The sequence below is a fragment of the Calidris pugnax genome, unplaced genomic scaffold (genome assembly GCF_001431845.1).
Source record: "Calidris pugnax isolate Ruff unplaced genomic scaffold, ASM143184v1 scaffold224, whole genome shotgun sequence".
Lineage (NCBI taxonomy): Eukaryota > Metazoa > Chordata > Aves > Charadriiformes > Scolopacidae > Calidris > Calidris pugnax.
The window spans coordinates 502,793-517,114 of NW_015090952.1; the positions used below are offsets into that span (position 1 = coordinate 502,793).

Below are 14,322 nucleotides of genomic sequence, written 5' to 3' on the forward strand. Positions count from 1 at the left end.
GATCTTTAAGGTCCCTTCCAACCCAAACCATTCTATGATTCTGTGATCTTTTCTCAATAGCTCCAAGCAAAGATATTTTTCTTTATGTATGTTCTTTGAATCATTTTCTTAGCATTATTTTTATTTGACTGGCAGGGGCCTACAGGCTGGCTGAGTAAGTGTGATACTCTAGAACTTTTTTGCATGAGAAGAGCTTTCCAAATAGTTCTAAGGAGGTAATTCTTGTTAAAAAACCACTGTGTATAGATGTCATCCTCTACTTAAAAAAAAAAAAAAAGCTTCATTGGGTGACAATCTTAATCTTAACAAGTGGTTTAGCAGCTGTCGTAAAACTGGTTCTACTGCAGTAGAAGCAGCAATGACCTCACCAGGTCTGAAATCAGGACACTAATGTCAAATGATTAACCCACTGATCATGGTAAGGGACAACATTTGTCAACACGTGAGCATTGAAGACACAAACCAGGAGCAGCAGCAATGGTGTCACATCATAGCATGGGTTGTTCCAGTCCCAGGAGAGATGACAATTCTGATAGCCAAAAGCTTAGCCAGAGTGTGAAATCTATGAAATCTATGCCAGCAGCAAACCAGCATAAAATGGCACTTCCTGTCAGAACGGGTACAAATCTCTAATCAAATTGGACTGACTTTTTTTTTTTTTTTCCAGATTTGGAGTTTTCTGAATCAGAAGAAAATAATGACTATGAAACTTTGCATCTAGGCAAAGGAGTTGATTTCCTGGCTAATGTGACGAAGCAAAATTTCACAGATACTCCCAATGGTAAAAATATTAATTATCTAGAGAGATGCTTGGTTTTGTTTTTTTTTCTCAAATGTTAAAAAAAACACTAGAAATGCAAATAAGTTAGCCTGGTTGGGTTTTTCTAGTGTGTGTGTGGTTTTGTTTTGTTTTTTATTTGATGTGTTCTATTAGAAAATATATTTGCTTAATATAATTGTGAACAGATAAAAAGTTCTGGCTATCCAGAGGCACGGAGAGCATCTAATTTGCTACTGATAGAAGTTGTGAGCATGACTGCCTAAACCAGACCTAAACCCACTAATTATTTCTAGCAACAGCAAATGTTATTTTAGAACTGTTCTACCTCACACCACCAGCCAATACCAGTCCTTTGGAACTGTTTTCTTCTTGCATTTGAAGCACTTTGTTGTGATGAATTTCATGCTTCTTTCAGTCCAGATTTCTCCTCTTAAATTCACAACTCTCTCAGTTCTTTACAGGCTCATAAGAGTCACTGAAAAGGGCACATTTGCAGCGTTCCTGGAGCATTCATTGCATTTGATTTCCAGCCCTGAAAGGCTCCAAAATATCAGATGGAAAGTGTATCACTATATATTAAATGATATGATTTATGAAGTTCTAAAGTGTTTCTCTTTAGCAATTTTGTGTTTGAATTCTGAGCTTGCCACTGCGTGCTTCGTGTGTAACATTCTGCATACAGCACAGAAAAACACTTTTGTTTTTCTTTTGGCAGACATGCTGGAATAGCCTTTTTGCTGTTTCGTGACAAATTCCCTGTTTCAGAATGTATAATGACATCCAGAAATTGATCCAGAAACAAGCAGGTGGCAAGATGAGACCTAGACTCATCTTTAAAATTTCTTTTTCTGTTTAAACACTACAAGTTAGGTATCTATGTTAAAAGGCTCCTGTAGCTTACTTGTTAGTGTTTTGTGGCCTGCCTTAGTTCCCTCCCTTATTAAACACTACAGAATAGGTTTCTATGTTAAAAGGCTCCTTACTTTTTACTGTTTTGTGGCCTGCCTTAGTTCCCTCCCTTTATGGAGTTGTGCAGTTTATGCTTGTGCATTTTTTTCCATAATTTTTTTCTTTTTAACGCGTTTGACTTGAATTTTCTGCAGCTGTTTTATGCCGTGCTTTATTTTGCCTAACATTTGCCGACTGATTTCTTCTTTCATTAGTTTTATTTTTTTGTCTCCAGATATCCCAACCATAACTGCGTATTGGATATAATAGCCAATTTTTCTCTTCAATAGAAATCCAAAATGACTGGCAATAGCCAAAGCAGAAAGAGCACCCCATGTGTGTATAATGGTCTGGGAATTGGCCTCATCACAGCTCTACCAGCACGTCTCAGCCTGTGTTTTCCCCCTGTAGCCACTCTCCTTTCACAGAGCATCTTACTGTATTACCAGGAAATGATTTTGATTAATTAATATTTGTCGCTCGTGAACTTTTTTTTTTAGGAATCGATAACCCGGTATTTTCAACCGATGACGATCAAAGCATCTACATGAAGTTCTCTCCGTGGTTGTCCAGTGAAGATACCGTGGTGCCATCCCAAAGGGCCCGCGTGCAGATCCCCTATTCTCCAAACAACTTCCGACGCCTCACTCCGTTCCGCCTCAGCAACAAATCGGTAGATTCCTTCCTGCTCGCAGATGGCCCAGAGGACAGACCCAGATCTTTTCTCCCAGAATCAACACATATGTAATATTTTAAAGAATATTATTACCTTTATTTTTAATCAGCCTTCCTATCGACCCTGACTACTGACAAGTAAACTTACTTTTCTGATTTTTCTTCTCCAGAGCATCTCTTTCCTTCCTGACTTCTTCGTGCAACTAAACATCTTCTGTTTTTCTCCAGCTTGAATAACAAAACATCTTTCTACCTTCCTTTTGCAGAAGAGTTGTCCAACTATTTGGGGTCCAATGACTTGCTATTTTTACAGCAGATAATGGTCCTGCTCTTTGTTTTGCCTTGAATACTTTACATGCTAAGAAAATAGTATTCTAAATACCAGAATATTGGGCACCCATTTTCAAGAGGCTCCAGGCTTATTAGTTAGTCAGTTCTAGGTGACAAAACTTGTACCTGAATTCCCTTATAGGAATCAGGTAATTCTGATTCAACCCCCTTATCAGTGATAGGTCTTTTTGTGTGACATTATCACCACTGTCTGCAGATGTAAGCAAAGCAGTCTGAATCCTCAGACAGTCCAGTGGCTGATGTCAAAGGATATTTTTGCCTATATTTTGCCCATAAAAACTGGGATGAGTCATTTAACCAACCTGGCTCAATTGCATTCGGACGTACAGTAAGAGCAGCAGGGCTAGAGCAGCAACCATCTGGGCTGTCTCTCATTCTTAGCATGATTCAAATATGATTTTTGACTCTACTGCTAAGAAGCCTTGAGTCAGCTCTGAATATTTGTCCAGGTTATTTATCTAGTGCCCAGGAAAGGAAAATGGTGTCACTGCTACAAGTACTGACTGACACTGCTGATGTCATCATTAAATTACATAAGAAAGACTTTAAAAACGTAGCGTGTTTGCAAGAATGCATCAGAGTTCCCTTGCAGAAGTAGAGATATTTACACAACAGCCAGACTGTGGAAAAGCAGAATTCCAGTTTGGGTTAGAGCTTTATCCTCAAACTGTAAGTTTATCTTAATGCAGACCTAATTTTGAAACCAGAAAAGCGCTTAGATTTCTAATGCAGTAAATAACTTGTTGCTTCTAATGTCTTAGAGGCAAAAAATTCAAACTGACTCTGGGTTTAAATGAGTTAGACTAGTTGGCTTTTAATTCTCACTTTGTGGAAATTTTCCACACCATAAAAAGCAGCCTTCACTTCTATAATCAACACAATCAGTGCTGTAAATGAGGTGGGTCAGATCACAGTTCAGCCACCATAATTGAGTAGAACATAGGGCACTGTGGGGATTATGCAATGAAATGCAATAATCAGTTTCATCGGGAATTTGTTTTTATGGAATCTGTGATCACAATTGTGTGACCTCGTGTCCTCTGTGCATCACCAAATAAAGACATGTGGGAAGTTGAAAGTAATTCTGTAGGTAGCTGGTGAAACTTTGTTCAGACACAGACCTCAGGATAAGAGTAAAGGTTGATAATTTTGATTTGAGAAGAACTTCATACCCTTTGGAAAAGAAATAGAACAGGAAGTTCTGGTTTTCTTCCGTTCTGGCTCCTGTCTCTGCAGAAGATGTGCTGGTTCACCTGTAATTACAGGAAGCACATCACTCTCTTTACAGGAGTGTCCTGTAGGTCTGGGGTTGGTTCTAGTACTCAGTTCCTTATTAATGCAGCTTTGATTATTTTTTAAATGATGCTTTAAAAGGAATACCGGATTAATTAAAGAACTGTGAATTTAATCCCAATATCCTGATCAAAAATTTGAATAATGAGCAGCATTCCAAAAGGAAAACTTCTTGACACTTATCCACATTGAAATTCTCTCCACTTTTTCCACTAAGATCATAAAATAGTGGCATATAACTTAGCTGAATATTTTCTTGCTAACCCTTGTTCTTTTCCTCCATTCTACTGCCTTATTTATAATTGACTTTATTATTAGGAAATGGTTTGTATAAGTTTTTGTGCAAGTATCTTTGATGTATCAAAATCACTGGGTTTTGACAGCTGTGTTTCTTAAGAAGTGTTTTGGGAAGTTAGATTTCCCAAGCTAATAAGCTTAGAACTTGATTACTCTCTGAAGTGTTCCTCTGAATGATCTTAACAAAATTCTCCTAATAGGAGTATGATATTGAAATTTCAATTAAAAGGCTTTAAAAACCCATTTAAACTGGAAACCAGGGGTGGAAATGTGAAGTTTCTCTACATAGTCTAAAGTATGCAGAAAACTGACCAGAGGCTTCAGCCAATAAGGAATTGACTCCCTGGTGATACCTTGTGCTATTGGGTTCAAAGAATACAGTTTCTTTCAAAAGCTTCTGAAAGATTTCCTTGCTGAGCATCAGGACTACATGTTTCAAGATAAAGATACATCTTAATGACCAGACGATGGCTCTGTCTCCTAAATATATGAAACAGGCAGTTGGTTCATCACAAACACTGAACTAAGTTTTACCTGATACTCAGCGAGGATAAGAAGTTTAATAAACTCACTTTAGGTTGTCCAAGATAGAAATTGGGAAAGGGTACAGTTCCCTAGCAAAAAAAGCCATCTTAAACCACTCATTTTCATAAGACTTTCAGAAAAATAGCCAAAAGCAAAGCCCAATAGCCAGCATGCCAGTACAGAGAGTATATATTACAAATGTTTCTATTTAATTGTGCTCTCTAGGTGACATGGACCATGACGTTGAAATGACAGAATACTCCTCTTCAGATGACCAACTAAACCAAAACCAAAGTGTTTCAATGACTCCCCTCCACTTCTTTCCATCTTGTCTTCAAATGCCTTGGACACAAAACTATTCTTCATTGGAAAACAGAGGGAATATCTCTCTTTCTTCTGTCTCTGAGTATATTGCTTCTTGTGACCCAAATGTACCTGATCTCTTCTGGGAAGCAGATACAGATACGAATAACAAAGAGACAGTCAACTCAGGTTATGGTTCTGAAGTCAGCTACAAGTCCGAGAATTCACAAGAAGAGAATTCTCTCCTTATATTTGAAGGGCTGGAAGACTCTTATATGAAGGAGCCCCAAGAGAAGAAAATGTTGCTTGATGTACAAGGAAACTACAGATCCGCTGCAGCCAGACGCGTCCAAAGCCGACGTTCTTTTCACAGGCCAAAACCTCTGCAACACCCGAAGCTTCAGAAACTCGCGTCTCTTCCCGCCTCTTGCCACGTCCCTCCACATTCTTTGGAACAAGAGGAAACACAGTTGTAAGCCAGGACTTGTTGGAAAAGAGAAGATGAGAGAACAAAGGGCTTCTGTAAAAAATAAGAGAGCAACTTATCGCATCACGGGGTCTGCTCTAGAAGGGTTTCAGATGGGAAGGGAACGGGGGTCCCGTAACGTCAGAAACACTGGAGCTTTTCTGCTGCACTTAGATTTTTTTGAGTTCTCATTCATAATGAAAGGGTTCATAGTAAAGGAGAAATACGCCTCCTTGGTATTTTTTTTCGTGTAGACTGTTACAAAAATTCAACACTATTTTTGGGAAGGCTAAACCAAGAATCTTTTCAAATGGCAAATCCTTGGTGGATTTTTTTACATGGAAATGGTTTATTACGCCATTACGCCACAAATACATTTAAAGAAATAGGCTGCATTTGCTGCTTCAGTAATGGAATTCAATATTTATGGGGTATGAAATGAATGTAGGAGAAGCCAATGGTTAGCCTCTTGCCTGCTAAGTCTACTCGGATTGAAATGGATCAGTGCCTTTTATAAGTGCAAGCTAAAGAAAATTATCTTCCTGCTCTTGAATATTTGTATCACTGAGTAATTGTGGGATATTGACTCTGGTGGAAAACTTTCCAGGGAGAGGAAAGTCCTAGCACCTTGAAATTTAATCAAGGGTGCCAGGAAGGCCATTTCCTTCCTTCACCTTCATTTCCTCTACTCAGTAGCACTGGAATGAAAGAACATCCAGAATTAGCTCAGAATTTTAGTTTGTGTGGTCACAAGCAACTCCTTTCTCATTCTTAATTAAGCTGCTCTATTTTAAATAGCTTCACTCAGACAGAAGCGTAAATATTTGTCATTTTTGCTGCTGCTTTGGAAGACACCTTCCAAATACTCTTGTTAGATTATCTTGTTAATTTATGTATCATTTTGACTAGCTGATCAGGACAATGGTCTCTCAGATGCTTATCCTGTGTTTTGCCACATGGTTCAAGTGCCACAATGACTCAGGATGTTGATGGTTCAAAGCACCGAGGTAGTTGGGCTACTGTGTATGTACATACCTGTTTGTGTTAGGAGCCTCCTTTGGGTTTTTTGTCCCCAGTTTTCTGTTAAATGATGGTAGTTAAGGTTGCACTAGATGCCTGTTGCATATGAATCTGATCTACATCACCTCGAAGGCGGCCGGAGACATCAACAAAAGCCAACTCAGCTAAAGACTGAAAAGTGAAAACTCTTGAGATCTCTTGTGGAGGTACAGTGCTACGTGCTGGCTTAGAGTCCTCTGGCCTGTCTGTATTTTGTGTTGGATGGTTCCAGTCCTGAAATTTTGGCTTGAAATCTTCAGTGGTGTAAGGTGCAAAGGTTCTGTGACATCAATGAGTGCTTAGAAGCTTCTGAGATCCTGATGCATACCTTATTTCTTTTTGGTATCAGTGTAAACCATTTGTAAATGAGCTAAATCACCTTCAGGGAAGTATCTGAACTGCTTAAGACTGGATCTGACAGAGGCTTTGTTTCGTAAATTTTACTTCATCTATAGGGATTAGTGGTTGTTTCACTCAACCCACCCAGATTTTGACCAGGTTCTAGGTGATTCCGTGTCAGACCTCAAATTTGAGATTTACCCAGACACCCAGAAAGAGCGGAGCAATGTGTGAAAATTCCTGCCCACCTCTTTTTTTCTATCTTCGTCCTCTTTGTTAAAGCTGCCTGTTAGGCCAATTGCAGAGATACGATAGCAAGTGTCATCTACAAACCTAGGCAGAAGCATGACATATACCTTTAGAGACTGGATCCAGAGTGCTGGTTCTTTTGATGTCAACCCACAAGCAGCTGCCTGTTTGCCATCATCTTGGGCCCTGATTCAAATCTGTTCCTTAATGGGGAAACTTCATCCTGCAGAACTAATTGTTAACGAGGGTCATGAGAATTAAGGCTGTCACCAGTAGAGATGCTAATTTTATAATTCAATAATGTAAATACAGTTTTGTGTGAACTGAGTCCATACGAACACACCGTTTCGATGAAGTAGAGCCTATTAACGCCGTTCCAGATATTTATAATTGCAACAAGTATTTTAGTCACTGGCATAACAGAGCCAGGACTGACCCCAAATATCAGCGCAGGTAAAGTGCAACGTGCCAAAACCCAACCTCCAGTCTCAGAGCACAACGCTGAAGGACCAGCACCGAAGCTGGCAAGATGCTCCTCAGGGGCTGGCTTGGAAATCAAACTTCTCATTTCTTATTGCTCTTGTACAGAGGTCGTTTCTGTGAAGAACCACCACACCCTGGACTGTTTTCTGCATGCTTCTTAGAGCATTCTTCATCTATTTGTGTACAGGCTACCTCAAGAAAACATTTGTAACTCGGCAGCAGGTGGGAGTTTTCATCAGATGAGTGTTGCACACACAGGAGTGGGCAATTTTGCAAATCACAGGATAGAAGATTTTGATGTTCTTGTATGCTTTTATGCTAAACAGGAGAGGGTCAGTAGACAACCGTGGTGTTTACAAATACAGCAGTCTCTGTGAAACATCAGCAGGATCCTGCGTGCTTCTTGAGAGGGCTGTGGGTTGTAGGAGATTTTGCAAAACACAGAGGAACATTATGCCATTTTTAAGAACAGAAGAAATGGAAAAGACACTATATACAAAGGGCTTAACTCTCCATTTTCTGTCAAAGGCCTTATACCTTGTCTATTTGTTGTGTCATCATAGTTGAACAGATGAAGGATAAATTGGACAATTCTGGTAGTGAAGAGATCCTTTTGCAAAACACAGAGGAACATTTATGCCATTTTTAAGAACAGAAGAAACAGAAAAGACACTATATACAAAGGGCTTAACTCTCCATTTTCTGTCAAAGGCCTTATACCTTGTCTATTTGTTGTGTCATCATAGTTGAACAGATGAAGGATAAATTGGACAATTCTGGTAGTGAAGAGATCTTTCCCTGGAACAGCTTGCAGAATTTTTGAAGCTCTTATGCCTCTGGAAGATGTTTTCTTGTATAATTGCCTCTACAGCAAGGTTTAGTTTGGCACAGTTTCTCAATTTGAAATGTGTTGAAAAAAAGAAAAAGCAGCTTCATGTCCTCAGTTTCTATACTGAGAACATACTCTTAGCTAGAATATAGTGGATTAGAATTCCTTATTTTTTATTCCGAGGCAATTGCTCCCAATGTCTACCACAAAAAGCAGGTTAAAAAGATTCATCATCTGTCTCACTTCCACCACCACAACCACCACCACGTCCTCCTTCCCCCCTCATACTCTTTCCATGTACTTTCCCATTTCAGTACATGTCCTGTGAGTGCAAGTCTCTGGTTGCTTCTTCAGCACTCTTTGATCAGTCAAAGCACCACTGATTTCCATCACAGCAATACAGATTTAGAGCTGCTGAGGATCTGGCTGTACGTATCAGCTTTTTTTTTTTTTAAGGTGTGAATGACATTGAAATGATCAGTTGGTAAATCAGCTCACCTCTGGTGAGGCCAGAGCAGTTCTTCTTTCCCTGGCTGAAAACTTTGTCTCTTAACTTTTTTTACGTGATGTGCTCTGTTAAAGAAAGACAAGTTGAGATTCCACAGTCGCTATTTATTGAACCAATAACTATGGCCTACCTTGTTGTAAAAAGATGAAACACAGAACTATTCAATGTGGGTTTTTTTTTTTCTATAGATTTTGCTCCACAGATAAGGCTCTTTTTAATAATGTTTATTATGCTGCACTATGACCTAGCAATGTTAAAAAAAAAAAAAGAAGTGTTGCCTGTATTTGGATGAATTCTGTCTCTCTGAGCTGTGAAAAGCTCGTTAGTGAAATCCATGAGATTACGTTTTACAAATACACGGTCCAGCTGGAGGTTTATGTAAATGAAGGTTGCAAAATAATCACGTGCCTTAAATTGTCACTCTTTGGAGTGCTGCTGTTTGGAGATTTTTGTGTGTACTTTCCAAAAGGTGTCAACTTACTGCGTATATTTTTAAACAAGTCAAGTTGTTCTGCTAATGTGTCTTTATAGAAAACGTTTTAATAGTATATCATAATGAGAAGTTTGGCAATAAATTGTATCACTTTGGTGGAATCGCACTGCTTTGGCAATTGATTTAGAGAATCATTTATTTAGTACATTTAGAGAAGCCTTCCCGTACGAGACTTCTGAGAAGTTTGTATTTCTGCTCCCAAATCAAAGTTAAAGCAGACAGATAGTGTGCTGCTGATAATCCATGGCATTCATGAAATGCAAATCATTAAAAGCAGCAAGAGAAGTTGTAGAAGATCTCCCGAGTCTCTCTCTGACAATTATGACAGTTCTAGCCCCACTGCAGTTGATGACAGAACTCCATTTACTTTATTTCCATCCTTGGAACAGAAGAGTTTGCATTTTGTCAAGATAGACAGAAACATCATCATTATAACAACACTATAATTTTAACTTTACATATACGAGGATACACAGCATCTCATTGTAATATCATTCTTTTGAGGTAAAGGGTCAATCTTTCAGGATTTTGTTTTACTGTGCAATACTTTTTGAAGATTTGGTAGTCACTACTTCCAGCCAGCTTGATTTCCTACACAGAAACCAAGGAAACTTAATATCATTATTTTCTAAGTATGGATTTGAAGAGAATTAAGAAGACAGCAGAGCTGACAGAGCCAAATGCTAGCAAATAAGATGCTGCAATGGCAAAATTAGATATAACGAGTTTTGCAGTACGCACATGCAATAACTAATCAGCTTAACAGTTCATCAAATCAACGGTGGTGGGAGTGTCACCCCTTGTCACCTTTGTCGGTACACAAAGCACACGGGAGCTGTGGACAGTGCTGCACTATGACCTAGCAATGTTAAAAAAAAAAATAGAAGTGTTGCCTGTATTTGGATGAATTCTGTCTCTCTGAGCTGTGAAAAGCTCGTTAGTGAAATCCATGAGATTACGTTTTACAAATACACGGTCTAGCTGGAGGTTTATGTAAATGAAGGTTGCAAAATAATCACGTGCCTTAAATTGTCACTCTTTGGAGTGCTGCTGTTTGGAGATTTTTGTGTGTACTTTCCAAAAGGTGTCAACTTACTGCATATATTTTTAAACAAGTCAAGTTGTTCTGCTAATGTGTCTTTATAGAAAACGTTTTAATAGTATATCATAATGAGAAGTTTGGCAATAAATTGTATCACTTTGGTGGAATCGCACTGCTTTGGCAATTGATTTAGAGAATCATTTATTTAGTACATTTAGAGAAGACTTCCCGTACGAGACTTCTGAGAAGTTTGTATTTCTGCTCCCAAATCAAAGTTAAAGCAGACAGATAGTGTGCTGCTGATAATCCATGGCATTCATGAAATGCAAATCATTAAAAGCAGCAAGAGAAGTTGTAGAAGATCTCCCGAGTCTCTCTCTGACAATTATGACAGTTCTAGCCCCACTGCAGTTGATGACAGAACTCCATTTACTTTATTTCCATCCTTGGAACAGAAGAGTTTGCATTTTGTCAAGATAGACAGAAACATCATCATTATAACAACACTATAATTTTAACTTTACATATACGAGGATACACAGCATCTCATTGTAATATCATTCTTTTGAGGTAAAGGGTCAATCTTTCAGGATTTTGTTTTACTGTGCAATACTTTTTGAAGATTTGGTAGTCACTACTTCCAGCCAGCTTGATTTCCTACACAGAAACCAAGGAAACTTAATATCATTATTTTCTAAGTATGGATTTGAAGAGAATTAAGAAGACAGCAGAGCTGACAGAGCCAAATGCTAGCAAATAAGATGCTGCAATGGCAAAATTAGATATAACGAGTTTTGCAGTACGCACATGCAATAACTAATCAGCTTAACAGTTCATCAAATCAACGGTGGTGGGAGTGTCACCCCTTGTCACCTTTGTCGGTACACAAAGCACACGGGAGCTGTGGACAGCCCCTTCTGTTGGAAAAATGGCAATCTTTGGTGAGGATTCTGCTGGCTCAGATTTACTGGCTGCTTAGGTTAAGGAGGCAAGAGGCGCATCGCACGGAAACAGACGGACAACAGGCTTTTGGACAACTGGCCCACAGAGGAGGAGAGAATTCCGTGCTGCCCATTGCTTAGAAACACCAAGAACACAGAGTTATGGTCAGCACAGCAGACCCAAGCAAGGTAAAGAGGGAATAGTCCAAGTGGTTTTTACATATTACTCCACATGAGCTCTAATCCCTGATAAAAGCAGTGAGATTATAACTATTCAAATCCCAGCTGTGTTTTCAGGTTTTTTTTAGAACAGTGTTGGTGGACTGAACACATCACAAAAAGCTTTTCTATTCTTTCCCCTTCACACCTACTTGAGGTGCTCCTCACATTCTGAGAGGCATCCCAAAGCCACCTATCTCTAAGATTTGTACCTCACGGATCTTTAGGTAGAGAAAAGCTCAAAGCTAGTTATTAGCTATTTCAACAAAAATAAGCAGAAACATGCAGTGGTATTTTGGCATTGGATCCGACTCGCTTCTCAACTTGAAAAGAAGGGAATGGCTTTGGGAAGCTGTAACATTCACACCACGACAAAGTCGAAGAGGTTTGGTGTTGGGGCACACAGCATCTATTGCATCATTTTGTTTGATTGCCATTTTGGTTTGTTTGCCTTTTGTTTTATAAATTGGAATTTATTTTTTCATGGTAATTCCATTTGTTTCTGCTCATGTTTTTGGAGCAGTGGAGCTCTATATTTAAAAGCTTTATCTATTGGTATCAGTTCATATCAGCTCCTGCCATGACACAAGATGTTGGCTATTGCAGTTAACATGTCATCATACCTATCGTAGCTCATGTCAGAAGATAGTCTTCTACACTATTTGTGTGTGTCATGGTTTTAGCAGATAAGATTGGAAACCCTGGTTTCACTCTGTGCTTTACAGGAGGATGAAGAAGTTTTCGTTTCAGAGTTTTTACAAATTGAGTTTCATATTCAAACCAAGACATAAAATGAAGTTCAATCAACGATGGCCTTTTTGCTTATCTAGAGTCAGTACCCTCACTCACTCTGACATTTCCAACCACATCTGAGGTTCAAGTTCCCTTACCAATATTACGCCCCTTGATGATCAACAGTTATGGAAAATGAAGACTGGAAAATCAGTGAGTTTCCTTTGATACTGTTATAGATCTGAGTGCTCTCCCTTCTGCCTCACCAAACAGGTCCTTCTGATTGGTTGGCTAGGGGATGTCCCACCCAGAACCTGTACTTTCATCCATTACAGGTGAGTTGGTCAGCCTGGAAACAAGGAATTCATTCAGTGCTTCCCATCAGCAGGCAGGTGTTCAGCCATCTCCAGGAAAGCAGGGCTCCATCACACGTAAGTTTTACTTGGGGAGACAAACAGCACTGCTCTGAACATCTTCCTCCTTCCTTGTCCTTCCCCCAGCTTTATATGCTGAGCATGGTGTTATATGGGATGGGATATTCCTGTGGTCAACTGGGGTTGCGTGTCCTGGGTGCACCTTGTCTTCTTGTTGGCAGGCCAGGATGAGAAGCTGAAAGTCCTTGACTGCTTAGCAACAACTAAAATATTAATGTTATCAACATTATTCTTACCCTAAATCCAAAATACAGCACTATAGCAGCTGCTATTAAGAAAGTTACCTCTGTCCCAGCTGAAACCAGTAGACCATCCAATGCTGCTCCTTAGAGCTACTGCATACTTATTTGCAAAACCTGAGCCTTCTCATTTGTGTGCATTTACCATTTAATTACTTGCTGTTCCGAAATACTGATGCAGTCATCTTGAATCCTAAAAGTGTCAGTATTAGACTCAAAATGCATTTAAAAGAAATCAAATTTGACTGTCTGTGTAACTGGGCTGTGAACTGTGGGGCTGTGGATGAGGGAATGTTTGGCTGCCACTGTGTAAGACAGAGAATGATAGAAGTTGTTAAGTTGGAAAGGCCTTTTGAAGGTCACCTAACGGAATCTGAGGAGCTACCTGAGGGCTAACTTAAAGCTGACTGACCAAAGTGGAATCAGGTTAGAATCTGGAAGGACAGGGGAAGGGCAGGGTTCACCTCTTTTCATACACACACTTTGAGCTCCCAAGGCTACTTTCTCAAAAGAAAACCGTGCCTTCCTGGCAGAAGGCCAGGCCACCAGGGTATCCCCAAGAAAACCTGTCATCCCTGGTGTCTAGAGATTTATGGAGGAGCCAAGAGTCCAGATTGCAGAGGGGTATGGTGTTGCTATGGTATGCCCAGAAAGGAGTGGGCTAGGTTCACTTCTCCAGCCAGATAAAGCCACCTGCAGATACTAATCCTCAGAAGGAGTGATTGAGGGGTGCTTATTAACCTGATACGTGGGGCACTGGGTTTGAACACATGCTCTTTTCCCTATAAGCACTGGCTTATCTCGCTGTGTGAAAGACACTGCTCCTTTGTTCCCCAAAGGTTGTAGCTACAAGCATGATCCTGATGGTAGGATTAAAGGTAGGTACCTTTGTTTTCTTTAGCTTTAAGCAGCACTGCAGGAAGTTGGTTGTGCTGATCGTGTAGTTACAAGTCTGGCCACACCAGACCAGCTGTAGGTCCTGTGTTGTGAAACACGGTTTATTCTGAAAGCTTCTATTGTCAACACCAACTAGAAGCAAGGATGGGATTTCATTTGTTCTCTTGAAAAGGGCAGATATGAGGTTCCTACAGAATTAATTTTTCTTCCTTATTTCTA

The 14,322-nt window shown here is 39.6% G+C and overlaps 1 protein-coding gene across 2 annotated transcripts in view; it reads left to right on the plus strand.

The window, feature by feature from the left end:
• The window catches only part of SLC9A3 (solute carrier family 9, subfamily A (NHE3, cation proton antiporter 3), member 3), a 67,464-nt gene extending 59,096 nt beyond the window's left edge, over window positions 1-8,368 (plus strand). The window contains exons 15-16 of one of the 2 annotated variants that reach the window (XM_014951986.1): window positions 668-781; window positions 5,096-8,368. In XM_014951986.1, coding sequence (XP_014807472.1) covers window positions 668-781; window positions 5,096-5,649 — 668 coding nt within the window. In that variant the 3' untranslated portion in view covers window positions 5,650-8,368. Of the gene's footprint in view, window positions 1-667; window positions 782-2,229; window positions 2,478-5,095 lie in introns of those variants that run through there. The other variant, XM_014951985.1, reaches the window with a different exon arrangement.
• Window positions 8,369-14,322: the final 5,954 nt, after the last annotated feature.